Below are 27534 nucleotides of genomic sequence, written 5' to 3' on the forward strand. Positions count from 1 at the left end.
AATAAGGAAAAACTTCCTGATTTTCTTCTGCTAGTCTTTGTTTTAAAAAAAACCTAAACCAAACAGTCACTTAAACAGAAGGATAGAGACTTAAAGACTACTTACTTGTTGGCCTTCTTGATAGCCTCAAATATAAAGACATAGCTGTATATGATAGCAATCAAAGGGATGAAAAAGACGAAGCAGAAAAGCAGCATCGTGTAGGCACGGACTGATGGTGTGAAAGTTGTGTAGTCCCAGGAGCAGGAAGTCAGCAGACCCTCGGGGACATATGCACCTAGAAATAAAAACAGGAGAAGGAATAAGCCATGAAATTATTCTTATTCTGAGTGCAGAAATTAGAGAAAGGTGCTCAGAATAAGGAATAGTCCTATTCTATTACAGGAAAAAAGAGTTTAAAAGGATACACATTTTTTCATTTGAAACACCTCTTTTTTTTTCTTTTACTCTGTTGCCCTGTAGCATTTATGTTTAGCTGCCTAAGGCTTCAGATTGGAAAACTATAATTTTGTATCAGTTCTTCAATATTGTTTAAAGCTCAACACAGTCAAAGAGCATCTCTCAAAATACCTCACATAGGTCTTTGATCAGACCTGTATTGTGTTTAAATAGCTCCATTTCCTGTGAAATCCCTGTCTTCCAAGGGAGTTGCATGAAACTGATTGCTATGGCTACCCCTTCTTAAGCATGTGCAGATAAGAGACATTTGCTGTGCAAAAGAGACGTTTATTGTGCAGATAAAATTATGTTTGTTGTGATATAAAGTTGAATACGAGTGGAGAAAATCATATGTACATAATTATCTGCCTGACAAAATATAATTTTCTTAAAGGAACTATGTCAAACTGTTAAGTAAAGAAATTGTCAACAGCAGTGTCTTTTTCCCTTAGTATTTTAAATTTTACTGCTCACAGTGATATTTTCTGTTGATCTCTTAAAAAAATTGCACCAGATGTGCTCAGATGCATCTAATTACCATATGAGAGTTAATACTCTGGATACTATTAGAATCTAATTGTAAGATAACAACACCCTTTGAGCAATTATTTCACCTTCTCCAATTGAGAATATAGACTCTAAGACCATGTTGTCATTGTGTTGTTCTAACAGCTCCACATTCAACTAAAAGTTGTTTCTCCACTATTGCAGTTTGCCTGCTTAAACATGCTTCATGCTTATGTGGGACCAGAATGACAAGAAGAAGACAGTAACAAATATCTGCTGAAATTCTATTCAACAACTGAGTTGGTTACAGCATCCTTTGTGAAAATCCAACATTGCTATATTCTCACCTCAGCTGAGCTGACACATTCTCTTCTGGAATTAGGGAGCTCAATAATGGACTGGGGTTTTGAATGATGAGTTCATTCTAACTTTCTGACTCAAACTGGTGACTCACAGGAAACAAATTAGTGGTAGTGAGGCAGATTCAAATGAGGAAGAGCAACTCTTTGTTACAAATTGCAAGCAACAAGATGGTGTATGTGTGTTCTAATTTGTAGACACAGAATTCACATTTACAAAAGCAAATTAGTTTTTGTTACTAAATAGTGAAGATACCAATGGCTGAATGGAGAATATGACCAACACCTGGTGCAATTTGCCCATCTAGAACAGTCAGGACTTACTGAAGATGTACTACCACAAAATGCTCAGACTTTGTTCCTCTTTTACATGAATAAATAAATTTAGATTGATGCAACTATCTTACATAGCACCATTGGGGAGGAAAAAAGTGATCAGAAAAACCACAAATACTTTTGTTTCCTTTTTATATTGTTGAACAGAAGTGTGGGATAAGAAGCAGGTGCATCCTTTATAATATTTGACCTTGATTTTATCTACTGTTCTTTATTCCATAAAAAAGAGAGCTTGAGGGAAAATACCATTGTCATGTAAGATGCTCCAATGCACACTGGAGCTTTTTTTTTTTAATTAGAGTTCTTCAGTTTCAATATGTATTTTATCAGTTTTCTTAAAATTTATTTATTCAAGCCCAATATGCAAGCCATTAATTCATCCCTCTTCTATACTTGTAACTGGCCTTGAATCCAATGCTGTGAGGGGAAAAATAACAACCCACTTTTATTGCATTTCACTTACTCCATCCAAAGAAGGGCGGGAGGCTCCAAGCCAGTGAGTACAGCCAGATGCCTACCAGGATTATTAGGGCCTTCTTCTTAGACGTCACACCAACAGAAGCCAGAGGTTTTGTGATGACAAAATATCTGTCCAAGGCAATCACCATCAAAGTAATCATGGATGTAATGCCAAAAAGAGCTCCGCAGAAGGCATACAGCTCACAGCCTTTCAATGAAGATGACAGAAGTAGCAGTGAAATTAATCTACCCAGGCTAATTCATATCTAGAGAGTTCAAGTCTGTTTCTTGTGAACTAATGTCTTCTGGAATTTGTAAAACAGTGGAACTTCAGTTTTTCTGCAGTGGTAATGCTATTTCAAAGCTACTGTCTGTCTTGCTAATTACATTATCCATGGAGATAAACTTCAAAGATTTTGTTTGCTTGAATTGCTGGAGACAGTGATACTTATTTTCACTCATTGATTTCTGATGTTTCTAGTGGGATCATTTCAGTGGTCCATTAATATCTTGTTTAACTCCAGTTTTACCGCAGCTCCTGTAGAAACAGCTGTTTTGCTTAACAGTGGGTTATAGCTACTGTGATATCATGGAACCATTTACATATCAAGTCAGCATAACTGAAGTAAATATGCAGACTATAAATAAATTAATGAGTGATATTAATTATTAAAAAATCCTAATGCTTGAAAGCAGGGGTTTGTTTGGTGGTTTTGTTTTAACATGTATGCAAATGAACACCTCCTGGAACTAAAAAAAAAAAAATTGCTTTTGGTCATCAGAGATCAAAGTGGCAACATTAGTTCTCTGACCTTCCTCTCTGTCAATACCTGTTCAAGAGGCAAAGACTAGTCTTCCTCTTACTACACTTATATAGGAAGAATGAAAGCACCTTCATTCTACATATTGTTATTGCACACAAGTTTTTTTTGTTGTGAAAACTCAGTTTTCCAAGGCTTTCTTTCCCTCACTTTGCCAGATGCAAGTCCCAGAGCAAGCTATTTGGAAGATATTTTAAGCTGTTGTGTTGAGATGTGGTGCTTCTTTGTCATAGGACTCTGCCAGTAACTAAGTTATGAGGTGACTGGGGAGGAATGCTGGCAAAGAGACTTGTCCTGTGCCTCAGTTTGCCAATGTCACCTTTGTATCTGTCTCATGTGTGTAATTTCCTCTTCTTGGTGGGAATGTATTGATTGCACACACGTAAGTCTTCAAAGAAATGTTTGTCTCAACATGGGAAAAATGTTGAGAGTTTTTCTCAACAGTTGTAAGGGTACCTGAGGATAATAAATAGATTAACTGTTACTATGGTAAGAACATACTTAGTGGTATCTGAGAAAGAGTATATACAAACCTTTCTCACCAAAAATCCATCGTTTGTGGAGGCTGTTGGCGAAAAAAACTGGAGACTGTGTAACGGACATCAGGAAGTCACTAACAGCTAGATTGATGATGAATACGTTGGCTGGAGTCTGAAGGCTCCTACTCCTACAAAGATCAGAAGGAATGTTGCTAAACAGTGCTATTCTGTTAATTATGGTGTTACTCTTTCCTGTGAGCCTTGACAGCTTCACAAACACCAAGGCACACTACACAGCAAGCTGGAGCGGATTGCTTCGCATTTCTATCACAAGTGGACATGAGCAAGGCTCAGTTTTACAGCCTTATACTACTGTTCACTTTAGAGGATTGTTTGGATAACCAGCTCAGTGATTGGGATAAATCATATTGTTCTTTAAATATTCTGACTGAGTGCACTGCATGTCCATGATTAACAGGAAATTAAAGTTGATGTACTCTATGGATTTGCTGGATCTGGGGCATTGTAGGCAGGGGGGGGGAAACACATTTTCCACTGCTGATGAGATCAACAGTGACTTCTAAGTACAGGGATTAAGCAAACCCACTATGTACCACACCAAGCAATTTGTTTTACATCAGTTCTTCTCTGTGATACTCATTTCACTGGCCCAGACCCTGAATTTAAAGAGAACAATTGCCAGCCTTCAGTGTATCCTGCCTGTGTATGTTATTCATGGCATTATACTACAGTTTTTTAAAGGGTACACATAAAAGCTCAACTGAGAACTCCTTAGTTTGGGATTCTGTAACTGTTTAGCTCCTTTCTCAAATTTTCAGTCTTAGACACAATTGAAAAATAGCAGAATAGATGGTGGGCTCTTTGCACTGATTCAGAATCAGTCACTAGAACTGCTGTCCCCTATCTGTCAATTTAGGAGCAAGGACATATTACTAGTAGATGCATATGGGTCTCTTCTATTGATTCAGTACTCTATAAAGTTCCTGAACATAGTTCTGTTTCAGGCAGCCAACTATCTTACAGTTTGCCATTACTTGAGATTGCTTTGTAGGCACCTGATACATTCCCCAACTTGTGATGTACTCATTACTTTGCTATCAGTATCTCTTTTTGTCTTCATAACATCTTCAAATGAAGCCGTGCCCTCCAGTGGGACTGCCACTGCCATGACTAGATTTCCTGTATGGGACCAGCTGAAGAGCTAAGCTAGTTTATGTACTTCATCCTCACATAGCTTGTCTGCATGCCAGAACCTTTTCTGTTCTTACAGCCATGTCATTCACACTTAATAGTTCATATTTACTCTAAATGCACTTGCTGAAACCTACTGTTTAATGCACCACATAAATACACGTATAAGACCCAGATGACTCTTTTTATGCACTCCAGTGATTTAAGTTAACAAAGCCAAATTACGATGTAATTGCTGTTATTTTTGTTTATTACATTAGTGCCTAAAAAGACCAATCATGAAGTAGAAGCTCACTGGCCTGGATATCATGACAATGCTATGTGTCAATGTGACAAAACAAACAGGATGAGTGAACAGGAATGGTGAAAATATTGTCTTGTTGACAGAGGTCTGATTTCCTTCAATATAAAATTTGGGATGTGGCTTTACTTAAAAGGAAATAAGCCAAGTGTCAGAAAATGTGTAATCGAGAGACATGGCCAGTAAGGAACAGAGAGGGAAAAGCAACTGAGTAGTAAGCAGCAGGAGGAAGGCAACATCTAAGATAAAGACGACACAGGGAGACACAGGTACAAAACATCCAAGTCCAGCAGGGACATAGTTAAGCCAGTAGAAAAAAAATTCACTGGGAGGTTTCTGCTTTCCTATTGCTTAATGTATCTGGGTAATTCTTTGCACTATTGCTAAGTATTTTACTATGGCTCTGGTTCATGGGAGGAAGTCAGAAGGAAGTGGTAGGTCACCACTTTTTTTTTCTACAACAATATCTCTTGGTGCATTTTACTGTCTGCTTAGTACTCTGAATGTATGTCTGTGCTGCATTTGCAGACCCCAGTCAAGGTACTGTTACAGTTCATGAATCTGAGTATTTAAAAAACATTCAAAAGGAAGATACCTGCAAAAAGCATAGATGACCAGGAAATTACCCAGAGTTCCTGTGATTCCCACTGTAAGAACGACTACTCCAATTGTATAATGAGCATGGTCTGGGACATCCACTGTAGGAAAGGCACCAGGAACATCTTGCACTGTCATCCTCTGTGGAGTAAACAAGAGGTCATAGTTATATTGTCAGACTTCACTAAGTAACCTATCATGTGTTTCTCTAGAATCTAGAGCATGTGGTCAAGAATGGAAAAAGACCACAAGGGAAAAAGTCAGAATAAGCTAATTGCTTTCAAATTACATTTACTATTGATCATCTCCAGGGGAGATATATGCCATCAGCACTGAGAAGGCCAAGGGTAGTTTGTGTTTACTGTTGATTCAGAATTTTGGTGAAGAAAACCAATCTGTTCTCTCCCAAAAGAAAGATAAGGGTATAGAGAAGAAAAAGAGACAAGAAAGGACTCCTTTCATTGCGTCTGACAGTAAGTAATGCAATATTTAACAAGCACATTTTTTTGTAGTTTTCATTTTAGGAAAGTTTCTGTACTGGTGCAGTGTGATTTCTGTTGTCCTCTGACATCTCTGGCTAGACTTCTCTAACTAAGGAGAAATTATCTTTTATAGGTAAACATGGATTTATTCCTTTAGTAGCATGGCTATTAAATATCTCCTACTGAATAACACTGAATCGCAAGCTGCCCTTAAGCTTTGTTAACCAAAAGCCTGGCAGGATTGAACAAGAGTCTTTTGGAAACAAAATTAAATATCAGAAAAGCTAAACCGCAAGTCCTTTATAACTTATGTCTGGTTTTCATGACAGTTCTATTTTCTCTCTGCACTGAATGAAGGTATTTTGCTCTCTGTGAAGCATGTGATAAAGCACTTGATAAAAGCATTTGTGTCTTAGTCAACTAGTAACTCGTAGCAAAATTCAGTGGCCGCATCTGAAGACTACAGCATTTTAAATAATAAGCTGAATACATTATTGAGTTGTGTCAGGAGCCACAAACACATTTTAGGCCAAGTGAGCTCAGATTACTGATGAAGAAAAGACTAAGTCTGCACCCAAGAATCAGGATGACCTCATAGAAATTGAAGAGAACAGCTGTCCACACCATTACTGGTCTGCTCCCTTTTGATATAAGCTCAGGCAAGGAGACTTAACACTCACCTCTGTGCAACTGCCAGTGTCCTAAACATGTCTTGGCATCAGCTGTAACCAGCTAATGGAGTAATGAAAAATATGAAGCCCTTCATTAGCACTGACAGATTCTGTCTCTTCTGCATAGCCAGGCTTTTCCCATCAAGGGTGGCACTCATTCAGGAATGGCATTCCGTGATCAGTGCTCATAGCTCAATCCTGCAAGCTGCAGCCATGGCATTCCTTGGCTACTGAGCTATGAAAATCACAGCAGGGTTGACAGAAGTCCAGGGAATATTTTGAATCATTTGTAGCCTGCCTACTGTGAATACTGTCAACTTGGCAGTGGTCTAGGGTCAGGACAGGGGAATTGCCTATACCTAGCTTAAATAGTACTATGAGGCTGGATACGTTCTTTCCAATCACAAGTACTGGCAGGTGGTGGTACAGCTGTCATAGGCAGTCGCACCTTCCCAAGAAAATGAAAGTTGCTAATAGGAAAGGAGCAAGGTGCAGACAAGTAGTTGTCAAGTTCTCCCTTGTATGCTACAGTTCTGTTAGTAGTCAGCATTCACCATTAGAGTGCATCTCAGAAATGCCTTTGACAACACCCCAGTTAACAAAGGAAATGGGTATTTTCAGACAATAGAGGCAGACATTTCTGAATACATCTGTGATATTAGGTTGAAGTTATTAGAGACAGTGTGTATTTAAAACCAATGTGCCAGTAGCAAGAGGTGAACCCCAGAAATGTTTGGAATTCTGGAAGAGACTGTCTCTGCTTGTGTGCCGAGGGCCTGCCCACAGCAATCCTCAATAACTAGTGCACTCCCTGGGCTCCTACTGTAGCAGCAATGAAATGCTGGACAAATACCCTGAACTTAGAGAGAGAATTTGCAGCCCTAGCTGTTGGAGCAAAATGTTAAGGTTGATAAACTATCTGAATGACAGTATCATGGCATTTATTGCCCAGGTTCCTGCAGCAAAGTGTAAGTTGTTGTCACATTGTCAATATCAGTGGGCATCTTGCCTAGGTAGAAATTGCTGTGCTTAACACACTACCACTAAAATAAAAGAATTCCACACCAATAGCAAGTGGAGAGACAGAATCTGAGAGAATAATGTTTTAAATAAATGAGATCAGGTATTCTTTGGTTTCCTGTTGTTGTGGATTTTGGTTTTGTTTTTTTTCCCCTTCATAACCTGTTAGAACATTTTTAAAGTGCTGTTCTAGAATGTTAATGATGATCTGGGGATGAATGGAGAATGGAAATCTCCAATGTTTTTCCCTGTAGCTATCCAGTTAATCAGAACTGGATCAATGTAACAGAAATGAAGTGACTAAAGGAGTTCATTTTTTGGCTACAAAAAACAGATTAAAATAGCCTTAATTTGAATTAAATTTATGGAGGAATAATAAGGAAAAATGTAAAAGATGAATATACAGAAAAATCACCAGAGAGAAAAGGTTAAAGGGCAGAAGACAACTTTAAAATTACTTATTCAGGAATTAAACAAGTTCAGAGTTGGTGAAAATGTCCACTGTGAAAAGAAAGAAAAAAAAAGAGTAATATTTATACTGGAGCAGTGATAGGAAATTAAAAATACTAAACATATGGCCCAAATAAATGTCTGTGACAAAAAGGAATAAATTCACAATTTTTTGTGGACTTCCTGTAGGCCTGGGACCAGAGGGGCCAACTAGCTTTTCTCTCAGGGGAAAAAGTCAATTATTTAAAAAGTAACTTCACTGTTTTTATTGGAAATACAGATCTGATTAAAAGCTTAAGTCAGTAAAAGGTACTTGTTGACCAACAAGGCAATAGATCAGGCCCAAGCACTTAAAAATCATCATTAAGTTGCTTATATAGAGCTTCCTTACTAGAAGATGAAAACACATGCCTGTATCAAGTTCAGGTCTACATCTTATACAGAAATCATATGTCAAAAGAAAGGACAGGATAATCAAGAAACCAGACAATTCCCAAAGCTTTTCTCTATTCTGTTTCTCCAGCAGATGAGCCTTGTTTAGTCTCTGTCTCCTGTTGACAGCCTCACAGTATGAGTACTTAGTTGGCAGGTGAGAATTAAAATCCACTGTTGCAATCCCTGCTGTAGCAGTTGTCCTTTGAGAATACTCTTGAACAACTATTTCTATTGCATTGATAATACATAGCATCACTGCCTGCTTTTCTGTTGAGTCTTCTTTCTATAAACACCTTGTAATGAAGGAAAATGAACAGGCAAAACCAGCACTTCATTATTTCTCCCCCAAGCAGTATCACCACACAGACTTCAAGATAGTAACTGTAATGTAACAGAATTTCTTGCCATAAAATCACTTAGGTTGGAAAAGACCTTCACAATCATCTAGTCCAACCATTAACCCTACTCTACCAAATCCAGCACCAAGCCACATTCCCAAGCACCACATCTAGATGACTTTTAAACACATCCAGGGATGGTGACTCAACCACCTCCCTGGGCAACCTGTTCCAATGTCAGACAACCTTTTCAGTGAAAAAGTTCTTCCTAATATCTAGTCTAAACCTGCCCTGGTGCAGCTTGGGGCCATTTCCTCTTGTTCTATCACCAGTTACTTGTGAGTAGAGACCAGCAACTGCCTCTTTACAACATCCTTTCAGGTAGTTGTAGAGGGCAATGAGGTCTCCCCTCAGCCTCCTTTTCTTCACACTAAAGAGCCCCAGTTCCCTCAGCTGCTCCTCATAAGACTTGTTCTAAAGGCCCTTTACCATCTTCATTGCCTTTCTTTGGACACACTCTATCACCTCAATGTCTTTCTTGTATTGAGGTGCCCAAAACTGGACACAGTATTTGAGGTGTGACCTCACCAATGCCAAGTACAGAGGGATGATCACCTCCCTGGCCCTGCTTGCCACACTATTTCTAATACAGACCAGGATGACATTGGCCTTCTTGGCCACCTGGGCACACTGCTGGCTCATATTCAGCCAGCTGTCAACCAACACTCCCAGGTCCTTTTCTGGTGGACAGCTTTCCAGCCACTCTTCCCCAGGCTTGTAGGATTGCCTGGGGTTGTTGTGGCCCAAGTGCAAGACCTAGACAGTAGGGATTGAGGATGAGTTGGAGAACATGCTGTCCTAGCCAAGGACAGCATTTTAGTCAACGTTAAAAGCAGGTTTTAGACTACTGTTTGTTTATATGAAAACTGGCCTTCTGCTAGAACTGTAAAATAATGTTTTTAATTTGATAGGTATGTCATTATTTACACTAGAGTTTTGCAGAATCAGATGGATAGATTTGATGTGGTAAGAAACTTGGGAAGTGCCCTACTGATTCAGAACAGCATACCTAATAAAATACTACCCTGCCTTTAGCCATATCTGGTTGTTTCACAGAGCTGTGAAACATGCACAGTGAAGAGTGCTGTAGGATTTTCATTTTCAGTAAAGAGTCTTAGCAGTTGGTCTGTGCCCTGAAGAGGGGGTTATTATCCCTTTGAAAGGATAATCTTAACAGAGGATATTTTTATCCTTCATATATAGGTGTAATCCATTTCTAAATCCTACTCTATCATTTGCCTCAACAGTCAGTGGCAAGAAGCTCTACATTAGTGTATTTCCTTCCAGCAGGTTTTACTGTCTTTGTGGAAACTCTAGAATAGAGGGAAACAGCTAGGTTTAGTGCAGTGTGCCTTCTTAAAATGGTCATAGTACTCCCTAAAGGAATGCTTATCTACTGTCTACAACAAAACAGCTAAAACAGAACTAACCATGTTTTCAGTTATCATTCTGTAAACTTGACCAACACTGACAAACTTGAGATGCTTTTTGGGAAGCTGTTTGTTATACATGTTTTCCTAAACAGTTACTTTGTAATTGATTAAAAAACCCAAAAGGAACCAAACAAGCTTACCTCTGAGTAACTTCTACTAGAAAACATACCATTTTTGAAAGTCCAACCCTCCCCTCACCCATAGTATGAGAAAGATATTTGTATATAAGTGGAAAAAAAAGAGGACAAGCAAAGAATACAGTTCACCTATTACTGGGGCAGAGGGGAAATGTTCTTTTGCAGAACAGGAAAAAATATTACCACTTACTGTTCACTTGGAGACTTTGATTACTGAAGTCCTACTAAAGCTAACAGTGGTGGTGGGAGCCCACTCCTCACATCCTCCCAATGGCAAGAGTATAAGGCAAGGTTTACTTTATACTTAGAAGTAAAGAAGAAATCATTATAAGGTAATTTAGGTATTTGAAAATATTTCAATGCTCGTTCTGATTGATTGATTTGTGTGACTTTGTTTCAAAAGGCAGGAATAGAAAAGACTAATACAAGGACATTTTTCAGCTACTTCTGCCTGGACATCTCATGGATTGTATCTAGATAAATTATATCTAATTTGGTGTAAAACAAGACAAAAATGGAAACAGGGACTGCTGTGTTACTGCTTTTATCAATTCATCTGACTTCAAACTGTAGGCATGGGTTTTGCAGAATGAATCTTTGAACAGAATAGAGCCCAGTTCCAAAACATTGCAAGCTTCGGTGATCCCACATTGACTTTAGCAATATAACAGGTTTCTTTGTTCCTAATTTTCCTACAAATACAGGTAATGAAGGTACTTATTTACTCAGTATGACTTATACAACAATGGTAGTGTTAGGCCTTTTACATTTCAAGTCATACACTTGAGAAAAATTATCAGAACAGAAATACTGTAATTTCCTACTGTTTCTAGGTGCAGTGTTTGTACTGCCTACTGACAAGAGGTCTCTAACAACTGATAGCACTTTTCATCACAGTTCCTTGCTCTGATTTCTGAGCTTGTCTCCATAGGCACTTGTTCTCTGATGGCAGACAGCTCAAAGAGCTCAATTATGGTTTCAAGCAGAGTGACGCCAACTGCTAAGCCCTCTTTCCAGTAGGCAGCAGGGCTTTCCATATATGGTGTTTGTCCTTTTGAGCAACTTGGATAGCAGATTTTTTATCCTAGCTTCCGGATTTAATCTCAACCACAAGCAGCACATATTGCTTTCAATCCTGAAACTCATTTAAACCAACATTTGTCTCACATTAAAATGGTAAAGTCAGAAAATAGTCACTTGACCTAGGGAGGGGGAAGTGGACAGCTTATTACTTCTTCCAGCAGAAAAAGGAAAAAACCTATTTTTAGTTTTCTGATGTGTATTGCTCTGTCCACAGAATCCTTTCCCATGTTACTGTGCACTCTCCAGTCCCTCTCCTCCCTCCCTACTGCATTCTGCTTTTCCCTTTCGTATGTTATCCATCTAATTTAGTTTGTAAGCATCTCGGCTCAGGACACTTGTTTATTTTTCTGTAGTACACTACACACATCCAGGTTTTATTAAAAAAATAGGCTGCATTTCTACCATGCAAATAATAAAATATTTACTGGTCCTTCATTATAAGTTAGGATCAGATTCAAACACCCATCCTATATACATAAAAACTTTTGGAGTGCTTGAAACTTACACATTATTTTTAAGTGTCTGCTGTCTTATGTGGATGATGCCAAAATGACTGGTGTGACCACATCAAGATTTTAAGTTGAATTTCAGATTTCAAAAACTTTAGAAATTAGCATGGATAATTATTTTCTTTACTTTTAAACAGACTTTTGCAATCAGCAGGCAAACAGAGCTGTGTAGTCCTAAAAGTATACTGAGGTACACAACAGGAAGAGGACTTCTGAACTGCTTTGATTTGGGCTTGGGCAGTAGAATGGAGAATATTTTTAGTGAGCCCAAAGAAATTCTGTCCTGAAATGTTATCACAACAGATTCTCACCTTTGCACTTCTGAGGAAATTTTCCTTCTGTTTAGTATTTTAAAACTGAGAAAGAGCTATTATAGAACTTACCTGGGAAAACCTTCTGAACAGCTCTCTTGGGTAACTACAAGTAACAACTCTAACATTTACATAATCACACCACTGCACTTGCAGACTATTACAGACATGACAGGAATTTCCATCTTGAATATTAACACAAGAAATCATTGTGTTTGAACTGTTCAAGGCACAGAAACACGTTAGTTTGATACTTTGCAACATACTTGGCATAGTTTGCCTTTAGACATTTCTCCCTCTCTTCTGCTCGTGCAACTTTGCTGAAAATAACTGCTTCAGCAGTCCTTTCTGCAGTAAGTAAAGGAATAAAAAGAAGATTTAAAAGTTTTCATTATGTTATTCATTATTGTGTTATAGCATTAAATGTTGACATGAGCCTTAAATGTCCATTTACAGTTCTATAAATGCCATCACTGCCAGCAAAACTACTTGCTACAGCTTTTAGTCACAGAAAGCACTTACTGTTGGGGCTCTTCGAGGCACATCCATCAGTGTGTAGGCATTGGCTTCCAAGCAATTCCATACACTGAAGTGCTGCACAATTTTGGTGCTATTAGGGTCCTCAGAATGACAAGAGATCCTGCTTTGAATGGGCTGATTATTCAGGTGAACAAAATCTAAACAAAAAAAAGAAAAGCTCTCCTCTGAGTTTAAGTCAGCCAATTTACCTTTTTGTGTGTGTAAAGCAGATTGTTAGATTTTCTGGAATAAAGTGAGATCCAGAGTAGAGTTTCTCACTAGAGCTTCAGTTTGCTTCACTTCATCTTCAGCTTAGCAAAGGGCAGCAGCAGCTTCCGTTTAAATACAGGAGATGACAGGGTCTGCACATGCCCAGTTTCAAGCTTATTCCATCTAGATTCCAGCTTCACTTTAATGACAGTATAAAACTGATGCTCACTTAACAGTGCTGTTATCTTTTTTGTCTTTGATACATTTGTCTGATTTTTAATGCTATGTCCACATTATCCTGTATGAAACAAAAGCTAAAATGTTGAATGCAATGCCTGTCTTAAATAGTGAAGTCTTCCTGTTCATTTTAGCTGTATTGGTGAATTAGTTTTTTGTGGTCTGCTTTTAAAGAAGATGTATGTTTACAGTTCTGCTGAAATTGCCTGAACTGAAATAGATTCTGATCTTTAGCAATGTGCTTGTGTGCATTTCTGTCTTGTAGAATTTAGGTCATGGTTATTTGTTGATCCACTTCTAAAATAAAAAATAAGGATAAAACCTACTGACATCACTCTTTTCTGCTTTTCAGTTAAAATAACTAAACAAAAAAACCACACAAATACCTTAGACAGACAACAGCAAATAACCACTTGTTTCAAGAGCTATCTGCTTGCATTTCAGTTGTGTTTAGTTAGGATGTATATGAGAAGATTCTTATTCACACAGATCTTACTTTACATTGCACTGTGCAAAGAGATGTGAATCAACGTAGTCTCAGCTGAAGGCCCATTACTGTGGTAAAGTGAAGTTTAATTGCAGCAGAGAATTAGGCACAGAGTGTGAAAAAACTGCTCTAGCTGATACTTCAGGCTGAGTATCACAGATCTTAGACATTCTACACGCTGCCAAAATTACCCTAATGCAGACTAATAGCTTTAATAGAGTAGGTAATAAAAATAGATTGGTGTGAATGGTTTCTGGAAAGCCTTTGTGAGAAAGTTGTGGTAGTAATAGTGGGAACTGTATTCCCCCAGCTCTGCACATGTTCCCATTCTCACATACCTTTCCAGAAGTTAGCACTTGCAGTATCTAACTTGAAATTGAGGGAGAGGGGATTGCATTTGTTTGCATGAGCAGGAGCTGTGCTTCTGGATCAAAGGCACTAATCTATAGCGCTGCCAATTTCATTTCCTTGATAGTAATTTTGTGAAGGTAATGTTTATGCTGTGTCACCAGGCCACTGAACACTAACCAGAAGAAAAACTTAAGACTCTACAGGCTCTCAAACTGAGAGACCAGAAAAGCAACTATTAGCAGACCTGTTGTGACAGGTAAGAGGAGCGTCATTGAGTATCTGTGCCCTGCAGTGTTAGGTAGACAAAACCAAGGCAGATTTAAACTAGCTGTGGCAGAACTCAGCCCAGAGGTGGCTGATCACCTGTCAGTTTTCAACTTTGTCAATTACAGAATTGTTTTGGTTAGAAAAGGCCTAGAAGATCATCAAGTCCAACCATTAATCTAGCATGCTGCCAAATCCACCACGAAACCCTGTCCCTAAGTGCCACATATACATGGATTTTAAACACCTCTAGGGATGGTGACTGGACCACTTCTCTTGACAGCCTGTTCCAGTACCTGACAACACTTTCAGTGAAGAAACTTTTCCTAATATCCAGTCTAAACCTCCTCTGGCAAAATTTAATGTCTGAGATTCTGTGGTCATTTTCTAGTGTGCTCTTACCCTCTTCTATGTGTGACAACAGACATGAGAATATCAGGGCAATGGTGCATGGAACCAACTTCAAAGGCCATTGATATGAATTCTAGACCCCTCACTCTGTTCCTGCATACACAGTGTGCACATGCAACACATTGTAGGTGTGAGGCAGAAGACAATGGTGTTGGACATTTTGAAGATCAGGACTTTTTTAGAAGATAATTTTGCATTTTACTGCTAAAAAAAGCCAAATATGTCATTACAGAAAGCCACAATGTGAAACTGGCAAAAGCTCATATGATCTTCAAATAAAGCTTATCAGGGGAGTAGAGCAGAAAGTAGTACATTTCAGTGATTGAAGTGCAGAGAAGAGGCAATGGGAAATCTCCCATTTGTCTGAACTTTATGTTCAAAGTAGTCATGTACTGTTATAACCTGCTTTTATCAAACTGATAAGACAAAGTTTGAGACACAGAATCTTCAAAGATAAGCATAAATACTAAATCAGAGGTGTTACTTGACTCACTATTCCAATTTTCTTTGCTCAAATTCTCCTAGTTTTCTGCTTTATGTCTTAGGTTTGCACAATGCCAACACTCAGTGTCTACAGACAGCTCATACATTTAAGTTTTCCCTGGGTCACAGATTACAATTCTTTTCTTATTTCCTCTCATCTTTATAACAAGTTAATGCACTGAAAATAGTTCATTTCCAGTTACTCTGGAAACATCCTATATTTGGTATTTTTAGGGGACCCTATAATAGCTTTGGGAGAGTAATAAAAATAATAGAATAAATGTAATTTTTTTAAATCAAACATTATAGAAACTATGAGTCCTGCTTTATTAAATATGGCATTGGTGTACATACCTTTCCAAATATATTCATTTGATTAGTTCATCAGCTTCTGAGAGTATATTATGGAAGAACATGCAGTATAAAGGAGAGAGGGAAAGTTTTCTCAGTGAAAAGTGGACACTAGTCCACAGAGAGAGCTCTCAATTTGTTATCCTTCCTTAGCTTCTGGGGTCTGCTTTTGTGAACCCTAAGCACTTGGAAGCTAGGTGATGTTATTTTTGAAAACTGGACCCTAGCACTAAGATTCATGTCCATTGGAAGTGTTCTCATGATTACAGGTGTCTGACCCTGTGTTATAGTCAGTTGCTACAGGAGATTCAGCTAACCTATTTTATATGCAATACCTCAGCTTCCACGGCAGAAGAGGAGTCATGTCCTAGAACTGCAGAAGGTGTGAAGTGTGAGACATCTCATTCTCTGTACCTAGAGCTTGGAAAGTCAAAGACATAAAAAAGCAAATAAGTCACAACATTTCTTTCTCTCAGGTTGCTTTTGTTCTACGTGCAGTATTAAGCCAAAGACAACAATGCAAGATATTTTACTGAGCAATAATTATTTATCTTTAAAAGTAAAACTATTTCACTTAAAGTTACCAGAATGCTTGACTTGTGGATCTGGAGGAAAATGTACCCTCTGTCTTTCCCTTTATTCTTCACCAAAAGCTTACCTCTGTTGTATTCCTGGGAAGCTTAATGGGAAAAATGTATCAGTTCATGACCCCAGGTACTTTCGAAAGCCATCCGGCACAATCTAAAATTTTAGCAAAATGTTACTGTCTCATAAGAACACTGTCTCTAATTTTTATTTGTTTTTCTTTCTCTGGGTCCAGCATGTTTTCCAACACCTTCTAGCATATCTGGTATTTCTGTTACTAGAGAGCACACTGAGTGGGGCAAATGCAGAGTCTCTTTTCATCCACAGAGGCAGAGCATCCTGCAACAACTGTAAGAGATGAGATGGAGGGAAGAACTATTTATTTTTCACTTGAGAGTCTATCCACTTTCAGTATTTGCCTTTCAAAAGGTGATACCATGCTATAAAATCTGAGTTTGTAGCAGCCTTCCTTACAGGGTCCCTCCTGTATAGAAGTTGGGAGCCCTGGGTAGGGTATCTGGGGCTGTAACATCTGAAACCACATTTCTCTCAGAAGCATTTTCAATAGCCAACTTTTCTACTGTTACCTGCAACAAACTTACCTGCTTAGATATGCAGGTGAAAACTGGTTGCTCATTTTATACAGAAATCTGGTTTCAGCCATCTGTGTTCTTCTTGCCTTTTAGCAGCTAAAATCTGTCAGGTGGGAACTCTTCCACTTCCTAGCTGTTCCCAGACAGCATGCTGCAATTTTGGCACCCCAAATAACAGAGCAGAGAGCAAGTTGTGTGATATTTATCTTTTGTGCTCTGTTAAACATAGAAATTTAGTTCTTCCTGACTGGAGTAACTTGGCAAGGGGATGTGGACGCAAGAACAACCTTTGTAAATAAAATTGTTAAACTGAGTACAAAGTTCTGTATGGCCTTTTATGGGAGCACACTCCTGGGGCTACCAAAAATCAGTGGATAAAATAAAAAACAGTAAATCAATGTGGTTTATGCTCAGCTGTAGAAGTGAATAATTTACCTCATAAGTAGTTCTAGTTTTATAGGGTAGGCAAGATCTATGGTGAAGAGCAAAAGCATGAACTGCAGGGTGCTGCCAGCGAGCATGTAATAGAGTGAAGCAGTTTAGCCCCACAACAGGAGAGCAAGAATCCCAGGGCTGGAATGGGCACAAAAGGGTCAGATGATAAAGGATGGCTTCATTCAAACAGAAGCCTGGGGTTTTTTTCTAAGACTTACTAAAAAAATGTTTTCCAAGATGAAAAGATTTTATCACTAATCTCTTCAAGGGTATTTTCTCTGTAACATGGCATTAGACTGCCACTCTATGGAAAGACACAATCCAGCATGTGCTCTGCCTTAGTTTCCCCAGTAATGTTTCCAACTTAAGCTAGTGGCTTATGGCTTCAAGGCCAAGTAGCTTAAAGAGGTCAGCACACTTCTGTGCCTTGTGTCCTTCACAGAGTCTGAAGACAGTCACATGAAGAGCTCTCTAGACCATCCAAGTTGGATTTGTAGTGCCTCCAATAAAAACTTCTTACCTTGTTCTGTGGGCTGAGCTCTCAGATTCATCCTTCCTTGTTTCCTATGGTTTAAGCTCTCGGCAAAGCCTGCCCTTCTCCAGTGAACTCTGGTTAGCTTATCTCTTCTAAGATAATTCCAGCTGGAAGCTTCCTTACTTCTAGTTCCCAAATAAGAGCTCTTATCTTCCCAGCCCTTCTCACATCTGTGAAATAAAGCTGATTGTGCTGGTGCAGTTTAGTGCCTCCTGTAGGCAGGGACAGATATTTTAAAAACAATAGAGAAATTGCTGCATTGTTACAGAAAGAACAATCTCCCCATGTTTTAGGCAGTTATTAGGTACAAAACTTAAAGGAAACTGTCTTTGCTCTTCTCATGTCCATAATAAATCAGGTCTGTGCCACAGGCAACTCAGTCTGCAGTGGGCTGAAATGTGGGGTGAGCACATGGTGGTCTCCAGGCTGCCCTGTCATCTTTGGTGAAAGCACACTTTATAAAAGAACTGCTTATGAAGATATACAGAACAGCATGTTTCCCAGCTAGAGTAGGATACAGATAAAAAAAGACTTATTGGTAGGCAAGAAATAATCGCTAAGAAATTCTGTTTATCAAGCATTTTCTCCAAGTCAAGTACTGACTGCAATTAGAGGTGCACTCAGTGGCCAGACAGCAGTGCTAGGTTTGGGTCAGCATTAATAAAAGGCTTGTCCTGCTTACAGGAGGAACAATTGCTACCATTTGTTTTTTAATTGTTTTTTTTTTTTTTAATCTCATCTGCTTATGTAGTAGTTCCTTGTGAAATAAAGGGAACTTGGTGACTACAGCTTATTATGGGGAGGGGCTGCAGAAAGACCTTGATAGGTAAGATAGAGGACAGTAATGGAGACAGTCAGGTCTCTGATGAAAAGACTAAGGGAAAAGGAACAATAAGAAACAAAGTGTACCCACACACAGCAATCAAAACAAAAACTGTGGTTTGAAAAATACTTAATGATATCCAGAAGATAAATACAATGTGGTCTCATTTGATATTAAAGAATTATCATTTCCTTGGATAATAGCACTACTGTCTTCAAACAACCTGCAGAATAACCCTGATGGTTATACAACTATTTTTCCTGGCATGTAGTATCTTTTCTTACAACATCCCTGTGAAAGAAATCCTATCCTTTCTAGAAACACTGTCAGTGATTCTGACAAAAAACCAACACAATTGTCAATCCACTGGTAGGAGAAAATTATGTTAGTGCCTTAATAAGCAGACAGCTTTATCACTGACTGCAGCTTATAACTAGGTGCCCTGTGCTGTGCCCAGTGATTTGAGGAATCTGGGCAGGATGAGGGAGAAGCAGACCAGTTATTAACATCACTATTTTCAAAATCTTGTATTTGAATTGTTTCTGAAAACAGCCTGAAGAGTGTAAATTAAAAATATCAGAGGATATTTTAACTGAATCTGTAAGAGATTTCATTGACAAACATTCTGCCCAAGACAAAATAGCCAGCAGCAGCTGCAGCAGGGCTATAACAGTGTTTAAGGTTTAGGCAGGATTCTGTCATAACCATTGAGAACAGTGATGTTATGAGGGGTTTTTACCTGCTGCAACTTGAAGCCTGTCATCCAAAGTCCAAAAATCAAACAGACCTACTGCTTAAGCTAGAAGAGAATGCACCACAGTTCTATAATCAGAGCTTCTCAATCTACAGTATAAAGCCATATGCCCAATTCTTTATCAAGTCTCTGCTGGGGATGTCATCCAGCCTGTCAGTGCCTTCGACTATCGAAGTGTTCACATGAGGCCTCTAAATGAACAGAGATTGTTCTTTAACTCTGTAGCTTGGCCTTCGTAAATACCCACTCTGCTAAGTACATTCTCTGGATCCTCACTGACTTCTGTTTCAGTTGCTGTGACATCCTTTTTCTCCGACCTTAATTAATGGAATGTACAGGGCATTTATCACAAGGCTGCAGACAGAATGCAGGTGTGCCAGTGAGGCTATCTCCAGCTCAATATGAGTCCTTTTTATCTTGATCCTATCTTCTCCCAGCCCATTGCTTTGACTGTTATTGCCATGCATCCCCTTTCTTTGAACCTCCATTTTTCTATTATATCAGATACATATATTGCTGGTTGTCACTTCCAAGGGCCTTGATCTCCTAACATTTCTAGGCAGGAGAGTAATGCAAACATTGTGGACTTCTAGTCTCTGGTAATGTCATGGATTTCCTTAACAAATATACTCTGCTATTTTTTTTGTGATTAATTGGTGAGTAGTTCAGTGTGGGTACTAAGCTCAGGGTTTTCTTTAAAATGTGGATGTGTCTACTTACAGTAAGAATTTTACACTGAAAGAATATCCTGATTTCCTTTTAAAATATCTAGAAGGCAGGTGTCAGGAAGATGGGTCCCATCTATTTTCAGCAGTGTCAAATGACAGGACAAGGGGTAATGGGCACAAGCTGGAGCATAGGAGGTTCAAGTTAAACAGAAGAAAAACTTCTTCACTGTGAAGGTAACAGAGCACTGGAACAGAATGCCAGAGAGATTGTGGAGTCTCCCCTTCTGGAGACATTCAAAACCCATCTGGATGTGTTCCTGTGTGATCTACTGTAGGTGATCCTGCTCTTGCAGGAGCATTGGACTAGTCAATCTTCAGAGGTCCCTTCCAACCCTGACCACTCTGACTGTGGTAGTCATTTATGTGATTAGGAAAGCTGGGCACTGCATTCTTTCTGCTCTTTTGAGATGGCTAAAAAAATGCTTGACACAGCAAAACACACTAAAAGGAAGCATCCTTGGAGACAGACTTAATTTCTGGGCCAAATTCCACAAACCATTTGAGCTATTATACACACCACCCTATGGTTTGCTTTATACACAAACTGAAACTTAACACAATGTCACCAGAAAGTGACTGGCCTGTCTCTCTCCCTGTATAGTAAACAAGTGGATCCCATGATGAAGGACATCAGATTCAGACAGGCCTTGTCTTACTTCTGAGTGAATGATTCAGCTGCTTTTCCCAATAAGAAAATTAATCGGCTCTTCTCTAAGCAGATTTTTGGTAATGGGACTTAAGATTGCAGAACTCTTTGATAAAGAATGGACATTTAGAGGCATTTTCCCTGATTACAAAAAAATTTCTTTGCATTTTTAAACTTTTTGCAGCTTTAGTAACAAAAAGCAATTTATTAAAATTCTTATCCTCTCTTGTTCCCCCTGCAGAAATCTCTACTCATTCAAAAAATTAAGCCTTTCCCTTTACTACACAAATATTTTACTAAACAAATGCATTGCTGCTGTCTTTGATATGAGATATGAAAACTTTGTTTTTTCAGTGTTTGTGTATAGTAAATAAACCTGACACTATAAACTTCTTTGAGGGTGAGAGCACTGGAACAGGCTCCCCACAGGTTGTGGGGTCTCTTTCCCTGGAGACGTTAAAAACCTGCTTGGATGCAATTTTGTGCCACCTGCTCTGGGTGAACCTGCTTTGGCAGGGGGATTGGACTAGATGATCTCCAGAGGTCCCTTCCAATCCCTACCATTCCATGATTCTGTGATTCTGTCACAGAAAAGAGGTAATGAGAAATAGTCTCTTCTGTCTTCATAAATTAAATGGAGCTAAGTTAAAAAAATCCCAGCCATGTAATCGATACAAACTGTTGCTATTATATTCCTGACTATGGATATACTTAAGTCTACTTAGCTTTTTTGTTTTCAAATTCATTGACTTGTGGTAGCATTACTTTTTGGATTTTTTTTGAAGTGGGAGAGTAGGGCAGTTTATTTTGCAGTTAACAGAGAAAGATCCTTGTGCAGCAGTCTGAACTAGTTACCATCAAACAACTGCAGTGATCTCAAGGTGCTCTAGTGTCTTGCAGACAGTAAGTCAACAAGTATGTTGATTAATCCATAAAGACAGTAGAAAAATAATCTCATGGCACCATTCTGAAGTTAGATACCAAAGAAACTTGAACCTATTTTCTGAGCATAAACATTTCACATTTAATGTTAGGACTCAATTTGACAGTTCATCAAAATAAATATTCCCCAGAACATACAAAAGCTTCCAGGTCTAATCACCCTTCTAGAGTTAAGTAGTTTTGTACTTTTATCATGGATCTACTCAGATAGCATAAGTCAACAAGGTTCTACTAATGCAGCTCTTACCACTTGAGGATCCAGGCTCCCCATTATAAAGCAAACGCAAAGCTAGTATAGATTTACCAGGGAGGATTCTGCTAAAGGAGTTCCCAAGAGCTGTACAGAAGCCAAAGCTTGTTCCCTTCCTAGCAGTGCTTCTTACCTGACAAGCCCTCCAGAGCTGCTTTACAGTGGGAAAACAATGGAGACTTTTCACTGCTGATATGAACACTGCAGGACCTCATTCTCTGAGGAACTTCTTGATGGTTCAAGTGACTTCGTTCCACAGCAGCTCTAGTTCAATACCTGCAGAGCAGAAAGAGCAGCATTTCTTTTCTTGTGGGAATGTTTTGAGATAACCAGTGAGGTGTTACAACAGTAGGGCAAACAAAAAAAAAATTGAACTAAGAAAAAAGAAAAGCAAGACTTTGAGAATAAAATACAAGTGTTCAACTATATCAGGGAACTGCAAAGGGCTGGCTCCTCTGTAGGGGTCAGGGGGATTATAATAAATCAGGAGGGCAGAAACCTGAACAGCCAGGACACCATCCCACAGCACATGAGTGGAGTGAGCCAGGAAGATGCTGAGGATGGCAGCTGTGATCAGCTGAGAGCCTGAGCTATCAGGCAAGTCCATGCCAGCAAAGCAGGCATGGCTGGGCACAGCTGTGATAGGCTTAGACAGGGAGTGCAGGGCCAGGCCTAACCGTAAATGCAGCCCCTGGCACCATGGGTAGAGGGGGTTAATGGCGGTGCACTCAGGTCCCTGACAGACCCTGAGGCTCAAATCCTTATTCAATTATCACTACTAAATTCTTTCTACTAAATTAAAATCTTAATAAATGAGCACATTTTCTCAAATTTGGAGTCTTACTGCCTTGCATTGATGTTGCCCTAAACACCTATTTACCATCTGGCCATTTATTTAGGATCTTAAATTTGGATTTGGAATCTTTTGACATTTTGAAAGTTTAAAACCAGAGATCTCATGAGGGCTTTAAAAATTATTTATTATTTTCAATCATCTGCTGTATTAGAGGAAGGTGGTGGTATTTAATAAGTACCTCTAAGAGCAAAAGAGTATGAGAGTGGCCATTCTGAGTCAGTTCAAAAGTCTAAGTCTGCATCCAGTAGCTAAAAGCAGCATGCCAGGCAAGAGTGCAAGAATACCATGAGACTTCCCTAGAACACTCTTTCAGACTCCCAACAGTATGCAGCTCAACAAATCTATGTCTCTCAAGCTATCTTTCCATGACCTAAATCAAACATAGATGGGGCGCTTTTGTGGTTTTGTAAAAGGATTCCGGATGTAAAAATGTAGTTTCAAGTTGTCAACAAAGTTAAGAAAAAGAAAGGCTTCTGTCTGAACCATGAAGTGTTTTGGTTCAAGCCAAATTACTTTATAGCTTAAGCACAAGCACAGAAACCTGAAAGCTAATTCAGCCTCTCTTGGAAAGCTTTGTATAATTTAAAACAGTTATACTACAAAGCCAGTTTTCATCTCAGCTCAGGAACTGTCTTCACAATATGCAAAGCGCCTTTCAAAAAAACTTGCCAGAACAAACCAGCTGAGACACAAGCTCCCCTTCCATCCTTTCTCCTAATGATTGGAAGAGAAATCAACCCTCTTAAAATGAATTTTTAGTTCACAGGTTTAAACGCAATATCTTTTAAAAAATATTAAAAAACCCTAAATTGCCTTATTAAAAGCTCTGATTTTCAAGGTTTGATGATTAGAACTCCAAGATTCACATTCCAGATAAGTGCCTCTGACTGAAACAGACTGAAACAGCTGAAATTACTAGCTGAATATTTAGGAACATGGTCTTTGTAAAAGAATTAGGCTTTAAGAACTTAAAGGCTGAATAAAACCAGAAATCTAACAGAGTAATGCAACATTAACATTCGTTATGTTGGGAATAGTTTCTAATCATTGCTGTTTTTGAGGCTTTTCTTGTGGTACTTCAATGCTTCTAAATTTTTTACCTCCACTCATTAGACATTACTGCAGTAAAAGGCTCTTCCTGATTCACTGAGCACAGAATAGAGAGGAAGTTTTAAAAAGACCAACTATTTTGCCTTCTCCAGCCATTCCACTGAGGCTGAGTTCTTAGTTTTTGGCAGCCAGTAAAGTTATGAACACATATGTTCCCCAACTGTCAGGTGCTTCACAAGTTTTGCTTAGTGATCAGATTGAGAGGTCATACTGGAGATCATTCTAGGATAAATACTCATCCACAGGGAGCTGGATATTTCAGTCCTTTAGTGATCATTTGTACAATGTGCGTTTTGGAGCACTGGTTCTGGAATTTCACCTTTATACTTACTGTGAAGTCTAATGAAAGATATTTACCTTCTGAGCTTGCACAGCCTGTCTTCACCCTGTAACAGTTACAACAAATACCACAGAAACAACAGCATGTTTTCCTGACAGCAACCCTCCCCAAAATTCATGAAACTACACCAGAAACAAAAAATCACAGGAGTACCATAATTTAAAACAAAGGGTATATCACATAGAGAAACAAAGGAGAGGGACGGCTGTAACGCAGCCCACAGATATCATTTGCAGCTGATTTTCCAGTGTCATAATGAATTGTTTCTCCATTGAACTTGGGTCAGCTCCTCTGAAAGAACATTACATACAGTAGTAGGCAATGAGTACAAAAAAACAGGGTAAAGCACAAATTATTTGGGCTTCTGTAAGAACGTTGTTTCAACAAAAAAGTTGGGAACTGGAAAATAGAGCTCTAGGAAAAATTTTGGAAAAGGAAAATTCCAGGTTGTCTGTGGAATAGCAGCAAGTCCTTGTCCCAGTAACATTAAGTTTTTTTGTATGTTATCAGTTCTAGGTTTTACAAATACTTCATTTCAGCTGAGTCTTACAAATTGTGTCTGGAATTCAGGAACTGAGCTGGATTACTTAAGATTTTTACCATTTTGCTAGGAATAAGAACTTTTAGTTCCATGTAGCTATCATCTTTTATGATGATATATGAACCAAGATGAAACTCAGCAGTTTTCCTTGATCATACTGGCTCTGTACTATTAAAGAGACTTCAAATATCAGTACTCCTGTCAGCAATTATCATTATGAAGTATAAGTATGACAGTGGCATAAAAATTCTCTTTTAACCGAGTTTTAAATTTTTCCTAGCTATAAAGATGTTCAAAAAATAAATGGTGTAAGAGATTTTCCCTAGCACATACTAGTGACTGGGTACCAAAAAAAATCTAACTCACTTCTAACTGCTACTGAAAATGAAAGAAACAGACTTTTGCCATATGTCTGAATAAACATTCAATTTTCCCACAAAATTTCATCTGAATATTTGTGTTGATAGGCAATTATAAACCTGTCCTAACCTAATGCTTCTAGAGAACTAGATTTTACTTGATTGAAGGCATTTGATTGTTTAGTGCAGATGTTATCAAGATAAAATTATTAAAACAAATATTGAATGATGGAAATCTTGCTTTGGACTTTTTGCTTTAAAATTAAGAATGAGGACAAGAAGCAAAGGGCATGCATTTTTAAACAGTAATTTCCATCTGAACACAAGAAAACCCTTTTTTGCTGTGAAGGAGGTCAAACACTGGGAATGGTGCCCAGAGAGGTTACAGAATCTCCGTCATTTAAAACCCAGACAGATACCTGAGCAACCTGCTGTAGCTGCCCTTGCCTGAGCAAAGGCATGGACTACATGATCTAAAGAACTGTGCTATTCTGTGATTCTAATTGTAGGAAGAAAAGTGAATTCTTCTTGTTTGCCAAGGTCTATTAGTCTGAAAAGCAGTATGAAAAAAGTCTAACATGGATTATACAAAAACAATAGGTCTGCACTCTGATGAGCTGAGAAGGCAGCTTAAAGGAGAACAAACCTACGTTATCTTTAGAAGATGCAAATCTGAAGAAGTTACTCATGTTGCTGCTCACAGTTACCTGTGTGGCTATTCATTTACAGACTACAAACTCCTGTAATACTTTTGGAATAATATAACTAATAATTTGATAAGATTTTATTATAACTTGACTTGGTAAAGATTCCCCAGAATATTCCAATAAACTAATACACCCTTTGTTGAAATAAAGATATACTAAAAAATCCAATTAAATACATTATTTTATTTGATCTGCCATTGGCAGACCGTTTCTCCATTCTGGTAGTTGAGAAATCAGAATGGAAGCACTTTTTTCCTCACAGCTATTAATAAAATCCAATTTTAAACTCCTCAGTTTTGTTCATCTGGCAGATATAAGATTTCATTACTTAATATAAATGCTCTTTGATGAAATTAATATTCTGAGTTATGAGTAATGTCTTCATTAATGTTCTGTTATCAATAGCAATTCCTCTCCTCCTCTGTATAAAAAATATATGTATTTTTATATTTTTTATTACTAAGCAGTTCTACTAGAAATTTATTTGGTTGATGTTAGCAAAAACATATGTAATTATTTTGACTGTGATGCATTATTCTGGAACAAGATTGCCTAAGGACACTCCTACTAAGGAAACAGCTGTTGAAACTTGTGTGCTTTCAAAGCATATAGGGCTCATTTACATGGCTTTTATCAAAATAACCATGTCTGCTTTAACTTTTTGCCAGTACTGTACTAACAGTACATGCTAAGAAGCTTATATACTTAAAAAGACAAAGTTTTAGATTACAGTCTCTTATGGGTTGCCACTTATATGGGAACAGGGTACCAAATGTCCTCCTGTGTATTCTGAAATCTCTTGCAAGACCTAACCAACAAGGGGGAAAAGTTAATGCTAACATACATCAGATAACTACTCCCCCCCTTCTGTTACATAAAGTAAATCAGTAGGTGATGAGTGAAAAGAAAAGGTATTAGATCCAAGGAAAGAATGAATTTGCATTGTGTGAGAAGGATATTTACACTTTAAATTTAGGATACAACTTCACACTGACTGATCTGTTTACCTAAAGATAGATTCTACTGATATAAATTAATTTCAATCTTCTTTATTCACAGTCATAATCAAGACCTTTTTAACAACCTGTCCCCACCTGAGGAACGTTGTGCTCCACTTCATAGAGTCTCCATGCAGAAAAACAATGGCTATTAGGTGACACGGTCTAACAGAAAAACACCACCCAGACATGTGAAACCAGGTACATTTGAAACTTTTTTTCTTTCACTATCCAAGTCCCAAGCCTTGATTTACACAGGCATGTGTTCTTTGTATTGTTCTGTCCCACAGATGATGGATGTGGCACATTCTAATTTGAGAATTAATTAGGTGACTAAATCTTACAGACATTTGGTAACCTGGTATTGAGTAAGATTTCTCCTAAGTGCAATTTAAGTACATAAAAAACATGACCTTGAAATATGGTGTAGATCGTAAGTGCTGACAGCCTCTAATGAAGTCTAATTATTATAGCTGTGCAACAAAAACAGTGAGGGACTTAAAAGTGCAGGTTATGAGTTAAATACTGTTACTATTAAAGAACAAAATGCCTGTGGTCTACCAAAAACAGAGGCTATCAAA

At 38.3% G+C, this 27534-nt stretch overlaps 2 protein-coding genes across 4 annotated transcripts in view; one reads left to right on the forward strand and one right to left on the reverse strand.

The window, feature by feature from the left end:
* The window catches only part of OPN4 (opsin 4), a 32067-nt gene extending 14118 nt beyond the window's left edge, over positions 1 to 17949 (reverse strand). For both annotated transcript variants that reach the window (XM_051617185.1, XM_051617183.1), the window contains exons 1-7: positions 17885 to 17949; positions 16087 to 16171; positions 12961 to 13115; positions 5508 to 5650; positions 3454 to 3587; positions 2104 to 2307; positions 106 to 277 (exon numbers count right to left, since the gene is read on the reverse strand). In XM_051617185.1, the coding sequence (XP_051473145.1) occupies positions 106 to 277; positions 2104 to 2307; positions 3454 to 3587; positions 5508 to 5650; positions 12961 to 12987 (680 nt within the window). In that variant the 5' untranslated portion in view covers positions 12988 to 13115; positions 16087 to 16171; positions 17885 to 17949. The remainder of the gene's footprint in view (positions 1 to 105; positions 278 to 2103; positions 2308 to 3453; positions 3588 to 5507; positions 5651 to 12960; positions 13116 to 16086; positions 16172 to 17884) is intronic.
* The window catches only part of WAPL (WAPL cohesin release factor), a 141503-nt gene that overhangs the window by 22027 nt on the left and 91942 nt on the right, over positions 1 to 27534 (forward strand). For both annotated transcript variants that reach the window (XM_051617165.1, XM_051617166.1), the window contains one exon: positions 27015 to 27154. The gene's annotated coding sequence lies outside the window, so the exon portion shown is untranslated. The remainder of the gene's footprint in view (positions 1 to 27014; positions 27155 to 27534) is intronic.

This window comes from Apus apus, chromosome 4 (genome assembly GCF_020740795.1).
Source record: "Apus apus isolate bApuApu2 chromosome 4, bApuApu2.pri.cur, whole genome shotgun sequence".
Lineage (NCBI taxonomy): Eukaryota > Metazoa > Chordata > Aves > Apodiformes > Apodidae > Apus > Apus apus.